At 46.3% G+C, this 27,232-nt stretch overlaps 1 protein-coding gene across 2 annotated transcripts in view; it reads left to right on the top strand.

The window, feature by feature from the left end:
• The first annotated feature begins 4,810 nt into the window (after window positions 1-4,810).
• LOC140397045 (uncharacterized) overlaps window positions 4,811-27,232 on the top strand; it is a 51,839-nt gene continuing 29,417 nt past the window's right edge. The window contains exons 1-5 of one of the 2 annotated variants that reach the window (XM_072486088.1): window positions 4,811-4,874; window positions 6,589-6,696; window positions 13,488-13,625; window positions 14,913-15,056; window positions 24,596-24,736. In XM_072486088.1, coding sequence (XP_072342189.1) covers window positions 4,826-4,874; window positions 6,589-6,696; window positions 13,488-13,625; window positions 14,913-15,056; window positions 24,596-24,736 — 580 coding nt within the window. In that variant the 5' untranslated portion in view covers window positions 4,811-4,825. Of the gene's footprint in view, window positions 4,875-5,243; window positions 5,664-6,588; window positions 6,697-13,487; window positions 13,626-14,912; window positions 15,057-24,595; window positions 24,737-27,232 lie in introns of those variants that run through there. The other variant, XM_072486087.1, reaches the window with a different exon arrangement.

The following is a 27,232-nucleotide window of genomic DNA, read 5'->3' as shown; positions in this document are numbered from 1 at the left end:
CATGCTGACTTTTCCTAATCAGTCCTTGCGTCCGTAAATGCCTGTTGATCCTGTCTCTCAGAATACCTTCTACCAACTTACCCACCACAGACGTTAGGCTCACCGGTCTGTAGTTCCCAAGCATTCCCAGCGGCCATTCTTCAACTAAGGCACTAAGTGGAATCTCTTGTTAAGAGGAAGAAGGAGGCCTATGTGAAGATGAAGTGTGAAGTTTCGGTTGGGGCGATGGATAGTTACAAGGTAGCGAGGAAGGATCTAAAGAGAGAGCTAAGACGAGCAAGGAGGGGACATGAGAAGTATTTGGCAGGAAGGATCAAGGAAAACCAAAAAGCTTTCTATAGTTATGTCAGGAATAAGCGAATGACTAGGGAAAGAGTAGGACCAGTCAAGGACAGGGATGGGAAATTGTGTGTGGAGTCTGAAGAGATAGGCGAGATACTAAATGAATATTTTTCGTCAGTATTCACTCAGGAAAAAGATAATGTTGTGGAGGAGAATGCTGAGCCCCAGGCTAATAGAATAGATGGCATTGAGGTACGTAGGGAAGAGGTGTTGGCAATTCTGGACAGGCTGAAAATAGATAAGTCCCCGGGACGTGATGGGATTTATCCTAGGATTCTCTGGGAGGCCAGGGAAGAGATTGCTGGACCTTTGGCTTTGATTTTTATGTCATCATTGGCTACAGGAATAGTGCCAGAGGACTGGAGGACAGCAAATGTGGTCCCTTTGTTCAAAAAGGGGAGCAGAGGCAACCCCGGCAACTATAGACCGGTGAGCCTCACGTCTGTAGTGGGTAAAGTCTTGGAGGGGATTATAAGAGACAAGATTTATAATCATCTAGATAGGAATAAGATGATCAGGGATAGTCAGCATGGCTTTGTGAAGGGTAGGTCATGCCTCACAAACCTTATTGAGTTCTTTGAGAAGGTGACTGGACAGGTAGACGAGGGTAGAGCAGTTGATGTGCTGTATATGGATTTCAGCAAAGCGTTTGATAAGGTTCCCCACGGTAGGCTCTTGCAAAAAATACGGAGGCTGGGGATTGAGGGTGATTTAGAGATGTGGATCAGAAATTGGCTAGCTGAAAGAAGACAGAGGGTGGTGGTTGATGGGAAATGTTCAGAATGGAGTACAGTCACAAGTGGAGTACCACAAGGATCTGTTCTGGGGCCGTTGCTGTTTGTCATTTTTATCAATGACCTAGAGGAAGGCGCAGAAGGGTGGGTGAGTAAATTTGCAGACGATACTAAAGTCGGTGGTGTTGTCGATAGCGTGGAAGGATGTAGCAGGTTACAGAGGGATATAGATAAGCTGCAGTGCTGGGCTGAGAGGTGGCAAAATGGAGTTTAATGTAGAGAAGTGTGAGGTGATTCACTTTAGAAGGAATAACAGGAATGCGGAATATTTGGCTAATGGTAAAGTTCTTGAAAGTGTGGCTGAGCAGAGGGATCTAGGTGTCCATGTACATAGATCCCTGAAAGTTGCCACCCAGGTTGATAGGGTTGTGAAGAAGGCCTATGGAGTGTTGGCCTTTATTGGTAGAGGGATTGAGTTCCGGAGTCGGGAGGTCATGTTGCAGCTGTACAGAACTCTGGTACGGCCGCATTTGGAGTATTGCGTACAGTTCTGGTCACCGCATTATAGGAAGGACGTGGAGGCTTTGGAGCGGGTGCAGAAGAGATTTACCAGGATGTTGCCTGGTATGGAAGGAAAATCTTATGAGGAAAGGCTGATCGACTTGAGGTTGTTTTCGTTGGAGAGAAGAAGGTTAAGAGGAGACTTAATAGAGGCATACAAAATGATCAGGGGGTTGGATAGGGTGGACAGTGAGAGCCTTCTCCCGCGGATGGAAATGGCTGGCACGAGGGGACATAACTTTAAACTGAGGGGTAATAGATATAGGACAGAGGTCAGAGGTAGGTTCTTTACGCAAAGAGTAGTGAGACCGTGGAATGCCCTACCTGCTACAGTAGTGAACCCGCCAACATTGAGGGCATTTAAAAATTTATTGGATAAACATATGGATGATAATGGCATAGTGTAGGTTAGATGGCTTTTGTTTCGGTGCAACATCGTGGGCCGAAGGGCCTGTACTGCGCTGTATTGTTCTATGTTCTATGTTCTATGTTCTAACATTTGCTGCCCTCCAATCTTCAGGCACCTCACCTACTGTTGTCGATGAATCAAATATCTCTGCTGGGGACCCGTAATTTCCTCACTAGCCTCCCACAACATCCTGGGATACAATTAATCAGATCTATCTTGATGCGCTTTAAGACTTCCAGCACTTCCTGCTCTGTAATTTGTACACTCCTCAATACATCACTATTTATTTCATTGAATCATAGAATTTACAGTGCAGAAGTAGACCATTCGGCCCATAGAATCTGCATAGGAACTTGGAAAGAACACCCTATTTAATCTCACACCTCCACCTTATCCCCATAACCCAGAAACCCCACCTAACCTTTTTTGGACAATTTATCATGGCCAATCCACCTAATCTTTGGTTGTGGAAGAAAATCGGAGCACCCGGAAAAAATCCACGCTGACACAGCGAGAAAGTCTCCACACACTCATCCGAGGTCTGAATTGAACCCGGGATCCTGGAGCTATGAGGGTAAAGTGCTAACCACTGTGCAACCTTGCCACTTCTGTGCCACCATCTTTGAGTGGGGTGAACTTTTGAGATTTGAAATAACGTCCAAGTGTTTGTTCCTATACAGATCTGCTGCCTCATAATAATCTTTATTATTATTGTCACAAGTAGGCTTACATTAACACTGCAATGAAGTTACTGTGAAAAGTCCCTCGTCGCCACACTCCGCTGCCTGTTCGGGGACTCAGAGGGAGAATTCAGAATGTCCAATTCACCTAATAGCACGTCTTTCGGGACTTGTGGGAGGAAACCGGAGCATCCGGAGGAAACCCACGCAGACACGGGGAGAATGTGCAGACTCCGCACAGACAGTGACCCAAGCCGGAATCGAACCCGGGACACTGGAGTTGTGTTGTGAAGTAACAGTGTTAAGCAGTGGGCTACCGTACTGCACAGACACCACATCGCTAAACAATTGAACCTGAACATTTCATTGTGGCTGTTTTAAACTGATTCCTGAGCACAAACTTGCTGCACAATTCCAATATATTTGTACTGACTTACGTCCATTCAACATTCCAATTTGAAGGTCCAGTGAGGGATATATTTTGCATTCGGTAACAACATTCAGATCCGCAAAAGAGATTGCTCCAAAACATTATTTAGTCAGCTTTTGCCTTCTCCCACTCTTTACTTTTTTACTGACAGCAACCCCTTTTTTTTGGGGGGGGGGGGGGGGGGCGGATCTTGCCATTTCCAGGCGCTTGTAGCTTCTCTTTGGAGACGAAAGCAATTTTTAAACTTGGCGATTCCGCCAGGTAAGTCCTTTCGTGAGAGTTCTACCATTCCCCACGTCAGAACATGCTGAATTGTTTATTCTTGTACCTCACTAAGTCATTTTTGTTTCGCTTAAGACGAAATGGGATGCTGAATGAAATTAGCAACAGCTATTTTTGTTCAGTTAGGCTAAGCTTTTCATTGTAGTTATTGTCACTTCCTCTGAGACTCAAAGGTCAACGAACCAAAGGGACAGATAAAAGGGATGGATCATATGGTCCTTTCGATTGTGTAGCCAAGACAAAGCTACAAGTCTGTTGCTGGGGGCGGGTGGAGTATGCGGTCGGGGCTGGGATGGAGAAACATTATTTCAACCCTTCGGTGAGGCCAGAATTGCAAACCTATCCCGTTGGTCTTTGTTTCAGCAAAATTTACTTAAGATGAAGTCTGTGTTTAAGGAAAAACACGCTTGGGACTATACAGGAAATAATTTCATAACCGACATCTCAGCAGAAGCATTGGAGTTCGGTGTTTTCACTGGCATTTAAGACATGGCCTGAAAGATTTTGACGCGGTTACTGCTTTTAGAGTCTTTCTGAACATAGGATAATTGTACTGAATCGTCCAATGCAACGTTGTTTGCACGGTACCAATTACTTGGCAGTAAATCTTCCAACAGACCGAGAAACTAAAGTCGCCTGGCTCTGCGAGAATAAAATCCCCGCCGCCGCCGCCCCCGCGCCCCCCCCCCCGCCGCCGCCGCCGCCGCCCCCCCCCCCCCCGCGCCTGTCTGCCTCGCTCTCTCGGAATGCAGCCGACACTCCTTTTTCCTTAATTAAATGTTACAACAACGATACACAGGAGCCCAATTATTTTAAGTAGCACTGGAATTTCAATCATGCGCTAGCTCCCTGCAGCAACCACTGAGGCAAGAACAGAATTGCTCGACTGGGGTCTGTACTTGTAGCTGGGCATCTGTCAATTAGGTCAGGTTGTGAAATGTTATTACAGCTGTCAACTTTCGATGAAGTTCTTCTGAATGTAGGCCCCACAGGCAGCACAACTTAAACAGGTTCAACTGCTGCTTGTGGATACGCGTGTGGCAATTACGTGCCGTATTATATGCATAATCGCGGGATCTATTTAGGGACATTACAGCTTTTGTAGTGGAGGGTTCTAACCTTTGATATTTAAATTGGTCAAACATTTTTCCATTTTTGTGCTGAATTCTCTGAATCCGAGGGCCATTTCATGCAAATCATGATAATGTTCAATCTAAAGTGCTTTATCATTATTTAGATCGGATTTAGATTTATTGTCACGTGTACGGAGATACAATGAAAAGTATTGTTCTGTGTACAGACAAGACAGATCATTCCACATATGAAAAGCATGTAACGTACGATAAATACATGATGCAAATACATAGACGTAGACATTGGCTGAAACATGTGGAATGTAATGCTGCAACTGTGGAGAGGATGTGCGGACAGATCAGGTCAGTCCATAGGAGGTCCATTCAATAGTCTGGTAACAGCGGGGAAGAAGTTGTGTTTGAATCTATTGGTGCGTGTTCTCAAAGAATTGTATCTTTTACCCGATAGAACTGGTGGATGAGAGAATAACACGGGTCTGAGGGGTCTTTGATTACTCTGCCCGCTTTTCCAAGGCAGCGCGAGGTGCAGACAGAGCCAATAGATGGTATTTCGGATTGCGTTATGGACTGGGCTGTGTGCACAACGCTCCATGGTTTCTTGAGGTCTGGGGCCGAGCAGTTACCACACCAAGCTGTGATGCAACAGACCTGGAACTCCCTCTCTAACAGCAGAGTGGGTGTACATACACCGCAAGGATGGAAGCGGTTCAAGAAGACAGCTCACCACCACCTTCTGAAGGATAACTCGGGATGGGCAATAAATGCTGGCCTAACAAGCGATGTTCACATTCCGGAAATGATTTCTTTTTTAAATGCGAGGAATGTCAATGAGGAATGGAGGTGGCTGTGACGCAGTGTTATTCATGTAAATGTGCCAAATGACAGGAATGTTCAAGAGAGGCTTGAGCTGTGTCATCTGATTTGTCAGGCCAGTGTGTTAGTATATAAAGAACACGGGATTCACTTGTGAAGAGTTAGCATCTACGGTTACTTTGAAAGGTCTTAATACAGAAAGCAGGCAGCGTTCCAAAGAGACAGAGAACAGATAATCATCGTTGGGAAGGACAGCAAGGCGAACAAATATGAAGCACTTGTTTGTGATTGCCATCGTCTGCAGTTGTGTAATTGAAGGTGAAGTTTATTTTACTTACCTTTCGCAATGTGTAAGATGCTGAGATTAATTGACTAACTGGAGTTGTTAAAAAAATCTAATATAGGATCTGCAATACATGTGCATATCGTCGAAGAATATAGATTGTCAACGAATTGATGTGTTTCTCCCATCAGCATCAGTCAGTCCAATTTTAATTGTCCTGTCAACATTGGAGTTAAATTTAAGCCACTTCCTCTGGAGGAAAGAAAACTAGGCCTGTAGACACTCACCAGAAAATATAAGTGAAGGCATCAATACAAATGACGGATTTTATTTTTCATTTTACCACTTTGTCAAATTCATCATTGCCAGGAAATTCGTCACGACAGATCTGTTGCGCATCTGACTTCTTTACAAAGCTCCGCGAACATTCACACCTACATGTCACCTGAATCCGAGGGGCAAGTAGATGACATTAGGAGAAAGGAATAGATAGATAGAGATATGTGGTTCGACGAAAGGGCTGATCTGAAGCTTGTCTAAATGATTAACGCTGGAATTAGCCAAAAGCACTGTTCATTGACTTGTATTATGTCTTATTCGAAATCACGTGTACCTATTGTTAGTAACGTGTTTATTTATTGGCTGTAAATTAAAGCACTCAACGAAATTATAGAATTCTGCAAGAGGTAATGTTGGGCCTTTCAGACTGGAGATGACATTGGGCCATGGTTCGAAATATCTGAGCGAAAACAATCAATTAATAATTGTACAATGTGATCAGCTTTCTCCTCATATTGTGGTCCGATTTATACGCTTATCTTCTGATCAGCTGACATGGGTCTGTATTATGAATGTTTTCGACACTGCGATAAAAAAAAATGGATAAAACCGTCCCACAGATGTTCCATAAAATGAGTTTCAGAAACAGTCTGACTTGTGCCTGTTTTTTTCATTGTACAGTTCGATCTGTTCTCTGTTGGAGATGTTCTGGAAAAACATGCCAACGAATTGTGAGATTCTGTCCATCTGACAACACCTGCCAGACCACTTCAATCACACGATCTACCGGTAATGTAACTCTGCAGTAAAACGTTTGATGTAGTAAAAACATCGTTAACATTACAGACGCTGTTAATCAATCCAGAAAAACGTGCCCCTCATTCTAAACTGTTAACCGTGGGAAGTAATTGTGGATAAATAATGAAGATCAGGGGGGATGTTTTGCTTTCCATTAATAGTCAGAGTTCCAAACATTTTCCCTGATATCGGAATGTTTTGGAGTTAATTGTTTAACTTGGTCACAATAACTTATTTCCACTGCCTTAAATGTCTGGAAAGAAAAGAGTTTTTGGTCAAGAAACCAAGTGTGAGACGAAAAAATAGATTTGTTTCCAGGGAAGGGCATTATGCCAATTTTGAAAATGTTGTCCAGCAGTGGCGCACAAACAGTACAAATAATAGAAAAGAGGCTGCAGAATTCAAAGAAAAATGCTCGAAAGGAGAAAGACAAGGACCTGACACAAAGATTGTTAACAGTCCCGGTGCAGGCACCCGCGGGGATAGAACATAGAACATAGAACATAGAACGATACAGCGCAGTACAGGCCCTTCGGCCCACGATGTTGCACCGGCATGGGAAGTCAAAAAACAAAAGCCATCTAACCTACACTATGACATTATCATCCATATGCTTATCCAATAAACTTTTAAATGCCCTCAATGTTGGCGAGTTCACTACTGTTGCAGGTAGGGCATTCCACGGCCTCACCACTCTTTGCGTAAAGAACCTACCTCTGACCTCTGTCCTATATCTATTACCCCTCAGTTTATAGCTATGTCCCCTCCTGCTAGCCATTTCCATCCGCGGGAGAAGGCTCTCACTGTCCACCCTATCTAACACCCTGATCATTTTGTATGCCTCTATTAAGCCTCCTCTTAACCTTCTTCTCTCTAACGAAAACAACCTCAAGTCCATCAGCCTTTCCTCATAAGATTTTCCCTCCATACCAGGCAACATCCTGGTAAATCTCCTGTGCACCCGCTCCAAAGCTTCCACGTCCTTCCTATAATGCGGTGAACAGAACTGTACGCAATACTCCAAATGTGGCCGTACCAGAATTTTGTACAGCTGCATCATGACCTCATGACTCCGGAACTCAATCCCTCTACCAATAAAGGCCAACACTCCATAGGCCTTCTTCACAACCCTATCAACCTGGGTGGCAACTTTCAGGGATCTATGTACATGGACACCTAGATCCCTCTGCTCATCCACACTTCCAAGAATTTTACCATTAGCCAAATATTCTGCATTCCTGTTATTCCTTCCAAAGTGAATCACCTCACACTTCTCTACATTAAACTCCATTTGCCACCTCTCAGCCCAGCTCTGCAGCTTATCTATGTCCCTCTGTAACCTGCTACATCCTTCTGCACTGTCGACAACACCACCGCCTTTAGTGTCGTCTGCAAATTTACCCTTCTGCGCCCTCCTCTAGATCATTTATAAAAATGACAAACAGCAACGGCCCCAGAACAGATCCTTGTGGTATGCCACTTGTAACTGAACTCCATTCTGAACATTTCCCATCAACCACCACCCTCTGTCTTCTTTCAGCTAGCCAATTTCTGATCCACATCTCTAAATTACCCTCAATCCCCAGCCTCCGTATTTTCTGCACTAGCCTACCATGGGGAACCTTATCAAACGCTTTACTGAAATCCATATGCACCACATCAACTGCTCCACCCTCATCTACCTGTTCAGTCACCTTCCCAAAGAACTCGATAAAGTTTGTGAGGCATGACCTACCTTTCACAAAGCCATGCTGACTATCCCTAATCATATTATTCGTATCTAGGTGATTATAAATCTTGTCTCTTATAATCCCCTCCAAGACTTTACCCACAACAGACGTGAGGCTCACCGGTCTATAGTTGCCGGGGTTGTCTCTGCTCCCCTTCTTGAACAAAGGGACCACATTTGCTATCCTCCAGTCCTCTGGCACTATTCCTGTAGCCAATGATGACATAAAAATCAAAGCCAAAGTCCCAGCAATCTCTTCCCTGGCTTCCCAGAGAATCCTAGGATAAATCCCATCAGGCCCCAGGGACTTATCTATTTTCAGCCTGTCAAGAATTGCCAACACCTCTTCCCTACGTACCTCAATGCCATCTATTCTAATAGCCTGGGTCACAGCATTCTCCTCCACAACATGCTCTTTTTCCTGAGTGAAAACTGACGAAAAATATTCATTTAGTATCTCGCCTATCTCTTCAGACTCCACACACAACTTCCCACCCCTGTCCTTGACTGGCCCGACTCTTACCCTAGTCATTCTTTTATTCCTGGCATACCTATAGAAACCTTTTGGGTTTTCCTTGATCCTACCTGCCAAATACTTCTCATGTCCCCTCCTTGTTCGTCTTAGCTCTCTCTTTAGATCCTTCCTTGCTACCTTGTAACTACCAAGCGCCCCAACTGAAACTTCACTCCTCATCTTCACATAGGCCTCCTTCTTCCTCTTAACAAGAGATTCCACTTCTTTGGTAAACCACGGTTCCCTAGCTCGACGCCTTCCTCCCTGCCTGACTTATCAAGAACACGCAGTAGCTGTTCCTTAAACAAGCTCCACATGTCCAGTGTGCCCAACACTTGCAGCCTACTTCTCCAACCAATCCCCCCCAAGTCATGTCGAATGGCATCATAATTGCCCTTCCCCCAGCTATAACTCTTGCCCTGCAGGGTATACTTATCCCTTTCCATCACTAACGTAAACGTCACCGAATTGTGGTCACTGTGCCCAAAGTGCTCACCTACCTCCAAATCTAACACCTGGCCTGGTTCATTACCCAAAACCAAATCCAATGTGGCCTCTCCTCTTGTTGGCCTGTCAACATATTGTGTCAGGAAACCCTCCTGCACACATTGTACAAAAAACAACCCCTCTAATGTACTCAAACTATATCTTTTCAAGTCAATATTTGGAAAGTTAAAGTCTCCCATAATACCCTGTTACTTTCGCTCTTATCCAGAATCATCTTCGCCATCCTTTCCTCTACATCCCTAGAACTATTAGGAGGCCTATAGAAAACTCCCAACAGAGTGACCTCTCCTTTCCTGTTTCTAACCTCAGCCCATACTACCTCAGAAGAAGAGTCCCCATCTAGCATCCTCTCCGCCACCGTAATACTGTTTTTGACTAGCAGCGCCACACCTCCCCCTCTTTTGCCTCCTTCTCTGACCTCAATAAAACACCTAAACCCCGAAACCTGCAACAACCATTCCTGTCCCTGCTCTATCCATGTCTCCGAAATGGCCACAACATCGAAGTCCCAGGTACCAACCCATGCTGCCAGTTCCCCTACCTTATTTTGTATGCTCCTGGCATTGAAGTAGACACACTTCAAACCACCTACCTGAACACTGGCCCCCTCCTGCGAAGTCAAATCTGTGCTCCTGAGATCTATACTCTCAATCTCTCGTACCCTAAAACTACAATCAGGGATAGTCAGCATGGCTTTGTGAAGGGTAGGTCATGCCTCACAAACCTTATTGAGTTCTTTGAGAAGGTGACTGAACAGGTAGACGAGGGTAGAGCAGTTGATGTGGTGTATATGGATTTCAGCAAAGCGTTTGATAAGGTTCCCCACGGTAGGCTATTGCAAAAAATACGGAGGCTGGGGATTAAGGGTGATTTAGAGATGTGGATCAGAAATTGGCTAGCTGAAAGAAGACAGAGGGTGGTGGTTGATGGGAAATGTTCAGAATGGAGTACAGTCACAAGTGGAGTACCACAAGGATCTGTTCTGGGGCCGTTGCTGTTTGTCATTTTTATCAATGACCTAGAGGAAGGCACAGAAGGGTGGGTGAGTAAATTTGCAGATGATACTAAAGTCGGTGGTGTTGTCGATAGTGTGGAAGGATGTAGCAGGTTACAGAGGGATATAGATAAGCTGCAGAGCTGGGCTGAGAGGTGGCAAATGGAGTTTAATGTAGAGAAGTGTGAGGTGATTCACTTTGGAAGGAATAACAGGAATGCGGAATATTTGGCTAATGGTAAAGTTCTTGAAAGTGTGGCTGAGCAGAGGGATCTAGGTGTCCATGTACATAGATCCCTGAAAGTTGCCACCCAGGTTGATAGGGTTGTGAAGAAGGCCTATGGAGTGTTGGCCTTTATTGGTAGAGGGATTGAGTTCCGGAGTCGGGAGGTCATGTTGCAGCTGTACAGAACTCTGGTCCGGCCGCATTTGGAGTATTGCGTACAGTTCTGGTCACCGCATTATAGGAAGGACGTGGAGGCTTTGGAGCGGGTGCAGAGGAGATTTACCAGGATGTTGCCTGGTATGGAGGGAAAATCTTATGAGGAAAGGCTGATGGACTTGAGGTTGTTTTCGTTGGAGAGAAGAAGGTTAAGAGGAGACTTAATAGAGGCATACAAAATGATCAGGGGGTTGGATAGGGTGGACAGTGAGAGCCTTCTCCCGCGGATGGATATGGCTGGCACGAGGGGACATAACTTTAAACTGAGGGGTAATAGATATAGGACAGAGGTCAGAGGTAGGTTCTTTACGCAAAGAGTAGTGAGGCCGTGGAATGCCCTACCTGCTACAGTAGTGAACTCGCCAACATTGAGGGCATTTAAAAGTTTATTGGATAAACATATGGATGATAATGGCATAGTGTAGGTTAGATGGCTTTTGTTTCGGTGCAACATCATGGGCCGAAGGGCCTGTACTGCGCTGTATTGTTCTATGTTCTATGTTCTATGTACAATCCAGGTTCCCATGCCCATGCTGTATTAGTTTAAACCCCCCCTCCCAAAGAGCACTAACAAATCTCCCCCCCCCCCCAGGATATTTGTGCCCCTCAGGTTCAGATGTAGACCATCCTGTCTGTAGAGGTCGCACCTTCCCCAGAAAGAGCCCCAGTTAACCAGAAATCTGAATCGCTCCCGCCTGCACCATCCCTATAGCCACGTGTTTAATTATTCTCTCTCCCTATTCCTCATCTCATTATCATGTGGCACGGGCAACAACCCAGAGATAACAACTCTGTTTGTTCTCGTTCTGAGCTTCCATCCTAGCTCCCTGAAAGCCTGCCTGACATCCTTGTCCCCTTTCCTACCTATGTCGTTAGTGCCAATGTGGACCACGACTTGGGGCTGCTCTCCCTCCCCCTTAAGGATCCAGAAAACATGACATCACGTACCCTTGCACCTGGGAGGCAACATACCAAACGTGAGACTCTCTCGCTCCCACAAAATCTCCTACCTGTGCCCCTGACTATCGAGTCCTCAATTACTAATGCTCTGCTCCTCTCCCCCCTTCCCTTCTGAGCAACAAGGACAGACACCATGCCAGAGGCCCATACCCCATGGCTTACCCCTGGTAAGTCCCCCCCCCCCCCCACAAGTATCCAAAGCGGTATACTTGTTACTCAGGGGAACGACCGCAGGGGATCCCTGCACTGACTGCTTCTTCCCAGTCACTCTTACAGTTACCCATCTACCTCCAATCTTTGTTGTAACTAATTCCCTGAAACTGCTATCTATGACCCCCTCTGCCTCCCGAATGATCCGAAGTTCACCCAACTCCAGCTCCAGTTCCCTAACTCGGTCTTGGAGGAGCTGGAGATGGCTGCACTTCCTGCAGGTAAAATCAGCAGGGACACTAACGGCATCCCTCACCTCAAACATCCTGCAGGAGGAACATTGCCCTCCCTTCCCTGCCATCCCTCTAACCTCCAACCAAGATCTAGTTAATAAATAAATTAAATAAATAAATTAAAAATGTAATAAGAATATGACACTTACCTCACACCAATGGGTCTTATTATTAGGTTAGAGGAGGAGGGTTGGAGACACCACACGTGTAGTGTCTCGGGTTTCCTCTCCACCAGAATTTATTGGTTGGGGGTGGGGGGGCCTTCCCAGAAGTCCGCGGGTCGAACTTCTGTTCCCCGCCTTATATTAAAAAATATATATAACAAAATAAAACAGAAAAAGAAGAACAAACTTAAAGTAAAAACTTACCTCCCAGAAGTCCCTTGCGCACCAATCCCGACGAAATCCAAAGGCCTGCTCCTGCAAAGGTAAGTGCTTTTAAAGTAAAAACCTACCTCCCAGAAGGCCCTTGCGCACCGCTCCCGCCGAAATCCAAAGCGGTCGGATATATCACATCCGACCGGAATGTGCCAATTTGCTCCTTCTGTGAATATAAAAGTGACATTTCATCCAGATCTGCGGTAAGCTGGGGTCTAGGTGCAGCAGAGCCAGAGATGCCGAGTGCGCAGTGGCAAAGAGAGGAATCGAGATTGATTTAAAGTGGAAGGCTCAGCGATGAGGATGAAGGCCGATTGAATATAGCGAAGTATTGAATGCCAACGGGAATAGGAGGTGTTGGGAAATAAAGTGTGTTTGTGTGTGTGTGTGGTGTGGGGTGGGGGGGTGGGGGGGGTGGGGGGGGTGGGGGGGGTGGTGCGGGGGGGGGGGGGGTGGTATTGGGGATGTGTTGATCCAGATGAGAAAGATCTTTCCAATGTTTTCAAAACTCTGAAAAGTGTTCATACATTTTGAAAATTTGTCAGGGTTTGAAAAAAATGCTGCAACTATTCCAGTTTTATCATCATTAGTTTCCCAGAAATTTTCAAATTGATTTATCCCAAGCATCCACGGCTTATAAAGTGGAAGTGGAGACCGGAAATTTGGGTGGTGGTTTTATTGGCAATGGAAATGAAAAAAAGCCTCCAGCTTTCTTATGGTTGCAGCACCAAGACTATTGCTATGACAATCATATTTAAAGAATGTCAAAAAGGAAAACATTTTGTCAGTTTCACTCCGGTCTGTGTTTATTTACAGGAGAAATCAATACCACGTTGATTGAACAAGATTGTCCGCAGATCACTCAGGAAGTATCTTTCACCAGTCGCCTCGCTTTCGGCTCTAAAAGCGTCAAATCATGTACTGGCAACCAGTGTAATGACGAAACCGTGGCAGGTAATGTTTCAGAAAGTGTTTTTCTCACTAGGAGCCAATTGTCTTTTTTTACTGGATAGATTTATTGTTCAAGGCCCGGTTTGATCGATCCCTCATTGTGGTAGCTTTCAGATGCTAAACATTTTAGCTATAGTCCCACTTCTCTGCCCTGTTCACCACTTCAAACCTATTTCTTTGATCCCGCACGGTAGCATAGTGATTAGCACAATTGCTTCACAGCTCCAGGGTCCCAGACTCCATTGCCGGCTTGGGTCACTGTCTGTGCGGAGTCTGCACATTCTCCCCCTGTCTGCGTGGGTTTGCTTCGGGTGCTCCGGTTTCCTCCCACAGTCCAAAGATGTGCAGGTTAGGAGGATTGGCTATGCTAAATTGCCCTTAGTGTCCAAAATTGCCCTTAGTGTTGGGTGGGGTTACTGCGTTATGGGAATAGGGTGGAGGTGTGGGCCAGTGTAGACTCGATGAGCCGAATGGCCTCCTTCAGCACTGTAAATTCTATGAAACCACGTGGTCAAATTCCGAAATAGCCATTTAAGTGACTTGCTAATATGGTTTCTAGAATCAAAGATCAACAATGATCTATCCAGCACAGGAACAGGCCCTTCGGCCCTCCAAACCTATACCGGCCATGATACCAACCTTGGCCAAATCCCTCAGCACTTTCTTGTGACATATCCCTCTAAAGAACATTTTTTTTGCCAAACAGAAAACAGAAGTTCATATGGAGCTCAAAGCATCATGATATGATGATGTAAGTGTTACGTAAATATAATTCATTGCTGTAATGCCGATACTTCTGAAAAAATATTGTTGCCAATATTTCTATTCAATAAATATCCAGCCACCTGACTTAGATTTGCCCATCAAACAATATAATCCGCGCATAACATCAACTGACTGTGTATCATTGAGTTCACTCTGAGTTTCCTATGGAATAACTCGTCAACACTTCACTAATAATGTGAACCCTCACATTGGCAATCATAGAAGCACCTGTCAGGATTTTGGTCTTTCGATTCCGTGAGTGATCTTTGACTCTGCTGTGTTGTTGTATCGTGTGGGTTAAAGATCTGATTGCAGTGCCATCGCCAAGACCGGCATTCTACCCCTTAGGACATGAGTTTTCCAGTGAGCTCGACTGGAAACTGATAACGGGCAGGGACCAACAGCAATGAATGATTACAGCGTCCAAGAATGAATTGGCCCCAGAGCGAGAAGAGACACATTTAACACCAATCTAATGGCACTGATGATTTCCGGGATATTTACTTCATTTGCTTTTGATTTCAGATCCGTCCAATAGGACCGAGAATGGACTGGAATGCTACGGATGTTTTGCCAGCACCTCTGAGTCCTGCACCAAAAGTGAAGAAAAAGTGAAATGCGTGGGCCAAGAAGATCGCTGTTTCTATGGGTCAGGCACCCAAAGTTTGGGTACATTTATATTTTATTTTTCATGAGCTGACACTCTATGTTCCTGTTTTCTATTCCCCGATCTGCCAACGATTTGCCGCAAGAACAGAAATAAAACACAAAAGGAGTGATTAAATGTCTCCGCCACATGCACAACATTTCAATGGGGTTCTGTTCAGATGAAGAGAGACACAGACTGTAAGAGAACGGGAGGAATCTAGTTGACGTGTCTTTTTTATGGCCACAGTGAAATAACCATTTCATTTGTTCACGTCACGGTGGTTCAAATAGCACTGCTGCCTCACAGCACCAGAGACACGGGTTCAATTCCGGCCTTGGTTAACTGTGTGGCGTACGCACTTTCTCCTTATGTTTGCATGTGTTTCCTCCGGGCGCTCCGTTTCCTCCCACAGTCCCAAATGCGGGATCAAGATAAGTAGCCAGGCTACATTGTCCCTTAGTTTCCAGGGATGTGCAGGTTAGCTGGGGTTACCGGAATAGGGTGGGCGATGTACCGAGGTGAGTTGTGCTTTCAGAGGACCGGTGCAGACTCGAGGGGCCGAATGGCCTCCATCTGTACTGTAGGGATTTTATGATTCTAAGATCACTCTAAATTATTTTCCCTTCAAGTTCCACTCTTTCCACAGGCCGGCCATGTTCCTGAATACGCCAATATTAACCCACACGGTGTGAAATGGGCCCCTCTTTAATCTGTCAGCATCCCCTTATGTTCTCGTGACTTACTCAGCACCAGTAACAGGTGGGGGGCAAATGAACAAATATATTTTACTTCCAGATCACCTGGTAAATTATTGCTCCTTCCTTTTGGCTTCATGTGTTTCAATATCAATGGATCGCTTCTTTTGTATAGCGATCTCTTCGCTTTGAAAGACTAACAATCCTGGTGTATGAACACAGAAGCAGGACAGAGTTAAGCACCTTGTGGTGAGCCCCGTTCTCAGGACAGCCCAAAGCGAGCGTCTAAACCATCTGCAAGTCACGGCTTGGAGTATGTTCCACCTACCTGACTGATTGAAGCTGCAATAGCCCTCAGTTTTCTCGTCACCATCCAGGGAAAACCTGCCCTTTTGGGGGATCTGGCTTAGAATCCCAGATCGGAAATTTGAATTCAAATTATCAAAAAGATCTGGAATTCAATGTTTAATTATTATTGACACCCCTGTACAAACTCTGCATGTCTCCTCAATCTACAGAATCCAATATTTTGTTTTAATTTAGAGTGCAAATTAATTTTTATCCAATTAAGGGGCAATTTTAGGTGGTGAATCCATCTAACCCGCACATCTTTTGGTTATGGGCTGATACGCACACAGGCACGGGGCGACTGTGCAATCTCCACATAGACAGTGACCCGGGGCCGGGATCGAACCCAGGTCCGCAGTGCTAACCACTGACCACCGTGGACCACCTCCATAATCCAATCTGACCAACATCAAGATGAACGCTGACAGGATCATTGCCAGCTGGAAGTTCCCTCCAGGTCACGCACCATACTGATTTGAATGTCAAGCTTCACTGGCGCTGGTTCAGAATCCTGATACACCATCTCAACCTGTTCGTGAACAGGGGGGAGAGCGGTTCAACAATGCAGTTCAGTATCACAATTTTAAATACAACTGAAGTTGGACAGGAAACCTGCTTGGAGCAAGTGACACCAATATCCCGTAAATTATTTAACACAAATGTTATTGGTCACATAGACATAGAATTTGCAGTGCAGAAGGAGACCTTTCGGCCGATCGAGTCTGCACCGACCCTTGGAAGGAACACGCCACACCTCCACCCTATCCCCGTAACCCAGTAACCCGCCTATCCTTTTTGGGCACTGTGGTCAATTTAGCGTGGCCAATCCACCAAACCTGCACATCTTTGGACTTGTGGGAGGAAACCAGAGCACCCGGACGAAACCCACGCACACACGGGGAGAACGTACAGATTCCGCACAGACAGTGACCCAGCGGGGAATCGAACCTGGGACCCTGGAGATGTGAAGCAACTGTGCTAACCACTACGCTACCGTGCCACTCCTCCTCTGTCCCGCCTGAAGATTCTACATCCCGGGATGTTGAGCTGCCAATTCTAGCCCTCCCTCAACCACGTTTCCGTGGTGGCTACGATACCGCAATTCCACCTGTCAACCCGTGTCATTAATTCGCCCGTTTAACCTGTAATACTCCTGGCATTAACGTAGAGGCCATCCAGCCTTGACCTGCTCCCATGAAACGTAGTTCCACTCTATTCCCTCTGTCCTGCTTGTTTTTCTGCATTATGCTGAGTCCCTATTCGGCTGACCATCTGCGTCCGCTCCCCCTGCCGAATTAGTTGAAACTCATCCCAACAGCATGAGCAACGATCTTCCTTCCCCCTTTGATTCAGATGTAGACGGTCCCGCCTGTACAGGTCTCACCTTCCCCAGAAACGGTCCCAGTGGTCCAGGAATCTTACGCCATCGCTCTTGCACCAGCAATAAGCCACGCATGTATCTGCGGTATTCTCCTCTTGCTGTACGCGCTAGCATGTGGCTAGATCGTGGCACAGGGATTACAACGCAAGAGGTCCTTCTTTTTACTCTAATGCCTAACTCCTTGATTACTTGATGCAAGACGTCTTCCCTCTTTCTGCCTCTACAATTGGCACCAACATGTACCATGACCTCTGCCTTATCACCCCCCCCCCCCCTTAAGGATGCCCTGCAGCCATTCAGTGACATCCCAGACCTTGGCGCCAGGGAGGTAACACACCATCTCGGAGTCACGTTGATGGCCGAAATAGCGCCTATCTGTTTCCATGGCTACAGAATCCCACATTAGTATTGCTCTTCCTCTCTTTCCGCCGTCCTGTACAAACAGGCTGGTAGTGTTGTCATAAGCTCGACACTGTCCGCACCCTGAAGGAACCAGCCTCATCACTCTCCGAAATGGAATACCGGTTTGCGGGCGGGACCCAATGGAATCCTGAACTGCCTTTCTGTTGCTCCTGCATTGCCTGGTGGTCACTCATTCCCTTACTTCCTCAAGATCCTTCAGCTGCGGTGTGACTACCTCTCTAAACGTGCTACCCACGACACTCTCAGACCCCCGGATGTTCCACAGTCTCTGCAGCCCCGTTCCAGCTCTGAACCTGAGTGTCCAGGAGCCGTAACTGGACACATGTCCTGCACACAGGCTGAGTCAGGGGTCTGGAAATATCCCCGCAATTCTCACATGGATCAAGAAGAGCAGACAGCAGGCTTTGGGCTCCCCAGGCATGCCAAATCATCCACGTCAGCACTCTAATCCAGCCCCAAGTCAGCACTCCAATGCAAACTGAGCGAACTCTGTAAGATGGCCCAGTTTTATTCTGCCTGACTCTACCCAATGAAAACTGGCTTAATCCAGATTTCTAATTAAAAGGTTGCACGGACAACCATAGCCTGAGTGAACTATGTTTAAAATTGGTTTAAAACTCAACTTCTTCCAAATCTCCAAATCAAACAGCAACTTTTAAGTTAATAAACCAACTAAAAGAAACGCTAGACTTTGGATCTAAGGAAATATATAAATTTAATTAGCCCTTAATTCCCCTCAGGCAGAAAACTCCCACTTCAGCACTCAAATGTATCCTGAAGAGCGACTCCGGTGCAAATGAAAAACTAAAATTGGAAAACTATTAAACAGCCATTCATTTGTGTTTCGCAAACCCTTGAATGCATACTATATTGGAAATAAAGCATCAAGACTATTGAACAAAGAACAAAGAAAAATTACAGTACAGGAACAGGCCCTTCGGCCCTCCCAGCCTGCGCCGATCCAGATCCTCTTATCTAAAACTGTCGCCTATTTTCTAAGCATCTGTATCCCTCTGCTCCCTGTCCATTCATGTATCTGTCTAGATACATCTTAAATGATGCTATCGTGCCCGCCTCTACCACCTTCGCCGGCAATGTGTTCCAGGCACCCACCACCCTCTGCGTAAAGAACTTTCCATGCATATCACCTTGAAACATTTCCCCTCTCGCCTTGAACACGTGACCCCTAGTAATTGAGTCCCCCACTCTGGGAAAAAGCTTCTTGCTATCCACTCTGTCAATAGTTCTCATGATTTTGTAGACCTCAATGAGGTCCCCCCCAAACCTTCGTCTTTCTAATGAAAATAATCCTAATCTACTCAACCTTTCTTCATAGCTACCGCCCTCCATACCAGGCAACATCCTGGTGAACCTCCTCTGCACCCTCTCCAAAGCATCCACATCCTTTTGGTAATGTGGCCAAGCTGTCCGCAGTATTCCAAATGTGGCCGAACCAAAGTCTGATACAACTGTAACATGACCTGCCAACTGTTGTACTCAATACCCCTTCTGTTGAAGAAAATCATGCCGTATGCTTTCTTGACCATTCTATCGACCTGCGCAGCCACCTTCAGGGTACAATGAACCTGAACACCCAGATCTCTCTGTACATCAATTTTCCTCAGGGCTTTTTCATTTACCATATAGTTCGCTCTTGAATTGGATCTTCCGTAATGCATCATCTCGCATTTGCCCGGATTGAACTCCATCTGCCATTTCTCCGCCCAACTCTCCAATCTATCTATATTCTGCTGTATTCTCGGACAGTCCCCTTCACTATCTGCTACTTCACCAATCTTAGTATCATCTGCAAACTTGCTAATCAGACCACCTATACCTTCCTCCAGACCATTTATGTATATCAGAAATAACAGTGGTCCCAGCACGGAACCCTATGGAACACCACTAGTCACCTTTCTCCATTTTGAGAAACCCCCTTCCACTGCTACTCTCTGTCTCCTGTTGCCCAGCCAGTTCTTTATCCATCTCGCTAGTACACCCTGCACCCCATGAGATTTCACTATCTCCATAAGGCTTCCATGGGGAACCTTATCAAACGCCTTCCTGAAGTCCATGTAAATGACATCTACAGCCCTTCCCTCATTAATCAACTGTCACTTCCTCAAAGAATTCTGTTAAGTTGGTAAGACATGACCTTCCCTGCACAAAACGATGTTGCCGATCACTGATAAGCCCATTTTCTTCCAACTGGGAATAGATCCTATCCCTCAGTATCTTCTGCAGCAGCTTCCCTACGACTGACGTCAGGCTCACCGGTCTATAATTACCTGGCTCTAGAAAACCCTCCCAGATGCTCCTTACAAATTCTGCTCCATCGAGACCTCTAACACTCAGTACATCCCAGTCATTGTTGGGAAAATTAAAATCTCCTATCACCACCACCCTGTTGCTCCTCCATCTTTCCATAATCTGTTCACACATTTGTACATCCATCTCACGCTCGCTGTTGGGAGGTCTGTAGTACCGCACCCTTCCTATTTCTGAGCTCTGCCAATATCGCCTCACTGCTCGAGTCCCTCATAGTGCCCTCGTTCAGCACAGCTGTGATATCCTCTCTGACCAGTAATGCAACTCCTCCACCCCTTTACCTCCCTCTCTATCCCGCCTGAACCATTCATATCCTGGGATATTTAGTTGCCAAGCATGCCCTTCCCTCAACCAAGTCTCAGTAATAGCAATAACATCATACTCCCAGGTGTTAATCCAAACCCTATGTTCATCTGCCTCACCTACAATACTTCTTGCATTTAAAAAAAATGCACCCCAGACCACCAGTTCCTTTGCGTTCATCATCTGCTTCCTGCGTACTCTTCCCCTTAGTCACGCTGACTTCATGATCTAGTTCCTTACAGGTTACTACCTCCTTACTGTCAACTAACCTCTTCATTTGGTTCCCATCCCCCTGCCACATTAGTTTAAACACTCCCCAACAACGTTAGAAAAACACCCCAAGGACATTGGTTCCAGCTGGCCCAGGTGTAGACCGTCCAATTTGTAGTAGTCCCACCTTCCCCAGAACCGGTCCCAGTGTCCCAAAAATATGAACCCCTCTCTCCTGCACCATCTCTCAAGCCATGCTTTCATCCTGCCTATTCTTTCATTTATACTCTGACTACCACAAAGAACAAAGAACAAAGAAATGTACAGCACAGGAACAGGCCCTTCGGCCCTCCAAGCCTGTGCCGACCATGCTGCCCGACTAAACTACAATCTTCTACACTTCCTGGGCCCACGTGGCACTGATAGCAATCCTGAGATTACTACCTCTGAGGTCTGACTTTTTAACTTGGCTCCTAACTCCCTAAATTCTGCTTGTCAGACCTCATCCAGTTTTTTTACCTATATCATTGGTGCCTATATGCACCACGACAACTGGCTGTTCACACTCACCCTTCAGAATGTTCTGCAGCCGATCTGAGACATTCCTGGCCTGCGCACCCGGGAGGCAACATACCATTCGGGAGTCTCGCTTTGGACCACAGAACCGCCTATCTACTCCCCTTACAATTGAATCCCCTATGACTATAGCCCTCCCACTCTTTTTCCCGCCTTTCAGTAGAGCAGAGCCAGCCACGGTGCCATGAACCTGCTGCCTTTCCCTGGTGAGCCATCTCCCCCAACAGAATCCAAAACGGTATACCTGTTTTGGAGGGAAATGACCGCAGGGGACACCTGCACTGCCTTCCTGCTCTTTCTCTGCCTCTTGGTCACCCATTCCCTTTCTCCATCAGCAATCCTAATCTGTGGTGTGACCAATTCGTTAAAATTGCTATCCACGACCTCATCAGCATCGCGGATGCTCCAACGTTTGTCCATCCGCAGCTCCAGAGCCGTCACGCCGTCTAACAAGAGCTGCAGCTGGACACACTTCCGCACGTGAAGGAGCCAGCGACATCAGCCACGTCCCTGAGCTCCCACATTGAGCAAGAGGAGCACAACACGGGTCTGAGATCTCCTGCCATTTTTAGTCTTAAGCTTAACTTAGTCCAACTATAAGATCAAATAATAGATACATGAAAAAGGAAAAAAAAGAAAAATTGTTTCCAATCACACGATAAAAAAAAAGAAATAGAAAAGCCTTACCTTATCGACACCCCTCAGGGAAAAGAAAAACTACTTACCAGTCACCAGCCAATCACTTACCTGCTGGCTGTGACGTCATGGTTCAACTTCTTTCTACTTCTACCTGCCCTCTAGCATCCCTCTTGATCTTTACTCGGCTGGGTTCCTTACAGTGATTGTTTTTTCGGGGTTAGAGGGGGAGGTAGTGACGGAAACATTGAAGAGGTATTTGGGCTGAAACTGTCACTTGACAAGGGCTCCTCCACAAACCACCTTATGTGAAGGGGAGGTCGTGTCTCACTAACTTGATAGAGTTTTTTGCATCAGTATTCCCCAAAGAGAAGAAATTGGTAGATGTTGAGTCTGGAGAAGGGTGTGTAGATAGCCTGGGTCATATTGAGATCCAAAAAGACGAGGTGTTGGGTGTCTTAAAAAATATTAAGGTAGATAAGTCCCCAGGGCCTGATGGGATCTACCCTAGAATACTGAAGGAGGCTGGAGAGGAAATTGCTGAGGCCTTGACAGAAATCTTTGGATCCTCACTGTCTTCAAGTGATGTCCCGGGGGACTGGAGAATAGCCAATGTTGTTCCTCTGTTTAAGAAAGGTAGCAAGGATAATCCAGGGAACTACAGGCCGGCGAGCCTTACTTCAATGGTAGGGAAATTACTGGAGAGAATTCTTCGAGACAGGATCTACTCCCATTTGGAAGCAAATGGACGTATTAGTGAGAGGCAGCATGGTTTTGTGAAGGGGAGGTCGTGTCTCACTAACTTGATGGAGTTTTTCGAGGAGGTTACTAAGATGATTGATGCAGGTAGGACAGTTGATGTTGTCTATATGGACTTCAGTAAGGCCTTTGGCAAGGTCCCTCATGGTAGACGAGTACAAAAGGTGAAGTCACACGGGATCAGGGGTGAGCTGGCAAGCTGGATACAGAACTGGCTAGGTCATAGAAGGCAGAGAGTAGCAATGGAAGGATGATTTTCTAATTGGAAGGGTGTGACCAGTGGTGTTCCACAGGGATCAGTGCTGGGACCTTTGCTGTTTGTAGTATATATAAATGATTTGGAGGAACATGTAACTGATCTGATTAGTAAGTTTGCAGACGACACAAAGGTTTGTGGAATTGCGGATAGCAATGAGGACTGTCAGAGGATACAGCAGGATTTAGATTGTTTGGAGACTTGGGCGGAGAGATGGCAGAAGGAGTTTAATCCGGTCAAATGTGAGGTAATGCATTTTGGAAGGTCTAATGCAGGTAGGGAATATACAGTGAATGGTAGAATCCTCAAGAGGATTGAAAGTCAAAGAGATCTAGGAGTACAGGTCCACAGGTCACTGAAAGGGGCAACACAGGTGGGGAAGGTAGTCAAGAAGGCATATGGCATGCTTGCCTTCATTGGCGGGACATTGAGTATAAGAATTGGCAAGTCATGGTGCAGCTGTATAGAACCTTAGTTAGGCCACACTTGGAGTATAGTGTTCAATTCTGGTCGCCACACTACCAGAAGGATGTGGAGGCTTTAGAGAGGGTGCAGAAGAGATTTGCCAGAATGTTCCCTGGCATGGAGGGCATTAGCTATGAGGAGCGGTTGAATAAACTCGGTTTGTTCTCACTGGAATGAAGGAGGTTGAGGGGAGACCTGATAGAGATCTTCAAAATTATGAGGGGCATAGACAGAGTGGATAGTCAGAGGCTTTTCCCCGGGGAAGAGATGTCAATTACTAGGGGGCATAGGTTTAACGTGAGAGGGGCAAGGTTTAGAGTAGATGTACGAGGCAACTTTTTTACGCAGAGGGTAGTGGGTGCCTGGAACTCGCTACCGGAGGAGGTTGTGGAAGCAGAGACGATGGTGACATTTAAGGGGCATCTTGACAAATACATGAATAGGGTGGGAATAGAGGGATACGGACCCAGGAAGTGTCGAAGATTGTAGTTTAGTCGGGCAGCATGGTCGCCACGGGCTTGGAGGGCCGAAGGGCCTATTCCTGTGCTGTACATTTCTTTGTTCTTTGTTCTTGGACAGAGTGACCGCAATGCACTGATGCAAACTTTCCCCGCAACAGTCAACCAGCGGCTGCGCTCTGCTGCCGTCAGCTGGATGCTTGCCATGACTTGAACACGGCGGGTGGCTTGCTCAGGTACACCTTCTGGATACAGTGACCGCAATGCACTGATGCAAATTTTCCTCGCAACAGCCAATCAGTGGCTCCACTCTGCGTCCCTCAGCTGTATCAAGGATATATTTCCTATCGCAAGAACATGCAGATGGGCAAAATGGGCGGGTTGAATTGATAGTAAGGAATTAAGTTTTTTTATTTATTCATTTTTATGAATTTAAAGGACCCAATTCATTTTTTCCAAATAAGGCGCAATTTAGCATGGCCAGTCCCCCTACACTGCACATCTTTGTGTTGTGGAGGTGAAACCCACGCAGACACAGGGAGAATGTGCAAACTCCACACGTACCGTGACCCAGAGCCGGGATAGAACCTGGGCGCCATGAGGCTGCAGGGCTAACCCACAGCGCCACTGTGCTGCCCCTGTTGATCTGCATTAGCGTAATAAAATGATTTCTCATCAGCATCAATTGTATTCAATGGTACAATATTTTCTGTCTTTGCAGCATCCTTTGGATCGAGCTTTTTCATCAAAGGATGTGTCACTAAGAATGTCTGCAATGGATCAGCTAATCTGAATGAATTCCTCGTAAGCCTCGATGCACAGACCAGTTGTTGTCAGGGAAACCTGTGCAATGTTGGAAGTGGTGAGTGTAATGATGCACAGATCGGGTGCTGTCAGGGTAACCTGTGCAATGCTGGAAGTGGTGATTGTAACATACACACACCAGGTGCTGTCAGGGTAAACTGTGCATTGCTGGAAGTGGTGAGTGTAATGATGCATAGACCATGTGCTGTGAGGGTAACCTGTGCAATGCTGGAATTGTTGTGTGTAATGCTGCATAGACCATGTGCTGTGAGGGTAACCTGTGCAATGCAGGATGTGGTGAGTGTAATGATTTACAGACCAGGTGCTGTCAGGGTAACCTGTGCAATGCTGGAAGTGGTGAGCGTCATGATGCACAGACCAAGTGGTTTGTGGGTAATCTGTGCAATGCTGGAAGTGCTGAGTGTAATGATGCACACACGAGGTGCTGTGAGGGTACCTTGTGCAATGCTGGAAGTGGTGAGTGTAACGCTGCACAGAACAGATTATGCAATGGTATACTGTGCATTGTTGGAAGTGGTGAGTGTAATTAGGCACAGACCTGGTGCTGTGAGGATAACCATTGCAATGCTGGAATTGTTGAGTGTAATGATGCACAGACCAGGTGTCGTTAGAGTAACCTGTGCAATGCTGGACGTGGTGAGTGTAATGATGCACAGAGCAGGCGCTGTCAGGATAAAATGTGCAATGCTGGAAGTGGTGAGTGTAATGATGCACAGACAATGTGGGATCAGAATAACCTGGGCAATACTGGAAATGGTGAGTGTAAGGATGCACAGACCAGCAGCTGTCAGGGTATACTGTGCAATGCTGGAAGTAGTGAGAGAAATGATGCACAGACCAGGTGCTATGAGTTTAACCTATGCAATTTTGGAAGTGGTGAGCGTAATGATGTGCAGGCCAGGTGGTGTCAGCGTAACCTGCGCAATGCTGGGAGTGGGGTGTGTAATGATGCACAGACCAGGAGCTATCAGAATAACCTGGCAATGCTGGAAGTGTTGAGTACAATGATGCACAGACCAGGTGCTGTCAGCGTAACGTGTGCAATGCTGGAAGTGATGAGTGTAATGATGCACGGACCAGGTGCTGCGAGTATTACCTGTGCAATGCTGGAAGCTGGGAGTGTAATGATGCACAGATGAGGTGTTGTGAGGGTAACTTGTGTAATGCAGGAAGTGGTGAGTGTAATGATGCACAGACCATGTGCTCTCAGAATACCCTGGGCAATACTGGAAGTGTTGAGTGTAACGATGCACAGAATATGTGCTGTGAGTTTATCCTGTGCAATGCAAGTTGTGGTGAGTGTAATGATGCACAGAGCAGGTGCTGTCAGCGTAACCTGTGCAATGCTGGAAATGGTGAGTGTAATGATTAACAGACCAGCTGCTGTGAGTTTAACCTGTGCAATGCTGGAAGTGGTGAGTGTAATGATTAACAGACCAGGTGCTGTGAGTTTAACCTGTGCAATGCTGGAAGTGGTGAGTGTAACAATGCACAGAACAGATGCTGTGAGTTTATGCTGTGCAATGCTGGATGTGCAGAGTGTAATGATGCACGGAGCAGGTGCTGTCGGGGTAATCTGTGCAATGTTGAAAGTGGTGTCTGTAATTATGCACAGACCAGGTGCTGTGAGGGTAACCTGTACAATGCTGGAATTGTTGAATGTAATGATGCACAGACCAGCTGCTGTGAGGGTAACCTGTGCAATGCTGGATGTGGTGAGTGTAATGATGCACAGAGCAGGTGCTGTGAAGGCAACCTGTGTAATGCTGGAAGTGCTCAGTTTAATGATGCACAGACCAGATGCTATAAGAATAACTTGTGCAATGCTGGAAGTGGTGAGTGTAGTGCTCCACAGAGCGGGTGCTGTGAGGCTGACCTGTGCAATGCTGGAAGTGGTGAGTGTAATGACACACAGACCAGGTGCTGTCAGGGTAACCTGTGCAATGTTGGATGTGGCGAGTGTATTGATGCACAGGCCAGGTGCTGTGAAGGTAACCTGTGCAATGCTGGAAGTGGTGAGTGTAATGATGCACAGAGCATGTGCTGTCAGAGTAACGTGTGCAATGCTGGACGTGGTGAGTGTAATGATGCACAGAACAGGTGCCGTGAGGGCAACCTGTGCAATGCTGGAAGTGGTGAGTTTAATGAAACTCAGACCAGGTGCTGTCAGGTTAAACTGTGCAATGTTGGATATGGTGAGTGTAATGATGCACAAACCAGGGGCTGACAGGTAACCTGTGTAATATTGGAAGTGGTGAGTATAATGATGCACAGACCAGGTGTTTTCACGGTAACCTGCGCAATGCTGGAAGTGGTGAGTGTAATGATAGACAGACCAGGTGCTGTCAGGGTAACCTGTGCAATGTTGGATGTGGTGAGTGTAATGATGCACAGGCCAGGAGCTGTTAGAGTAACCTCTGCAATGCTGGAATTTAATGATGCACAGACCACGTGCTGTGAAGGCAACCAGTGCAATGCTGGAAGTGCTGAGTGTAATGATGCACGGACCAGATGCTTTCACGGTAACCTGCGC

The sequence above is a fragment of the Scyliorhinus torazame genome, chromosome 20, assembly GCF_047496885.1.
Source record: "Scyliorhinus torazame isolate Kashiwa2021f chromosome 20, sScyTor2.1, whole genome shotgun sequence".
NCBI lineage: Eukaryota > Metazoa > Chordata > Chondrichthyes > Carcharhiniformes > Scyliorhinidae > Scyliorhinus > Scyliorhinus torazame.
This window is presented reverse-complemented; position numbering and strand designations above follow the sequence as displayed.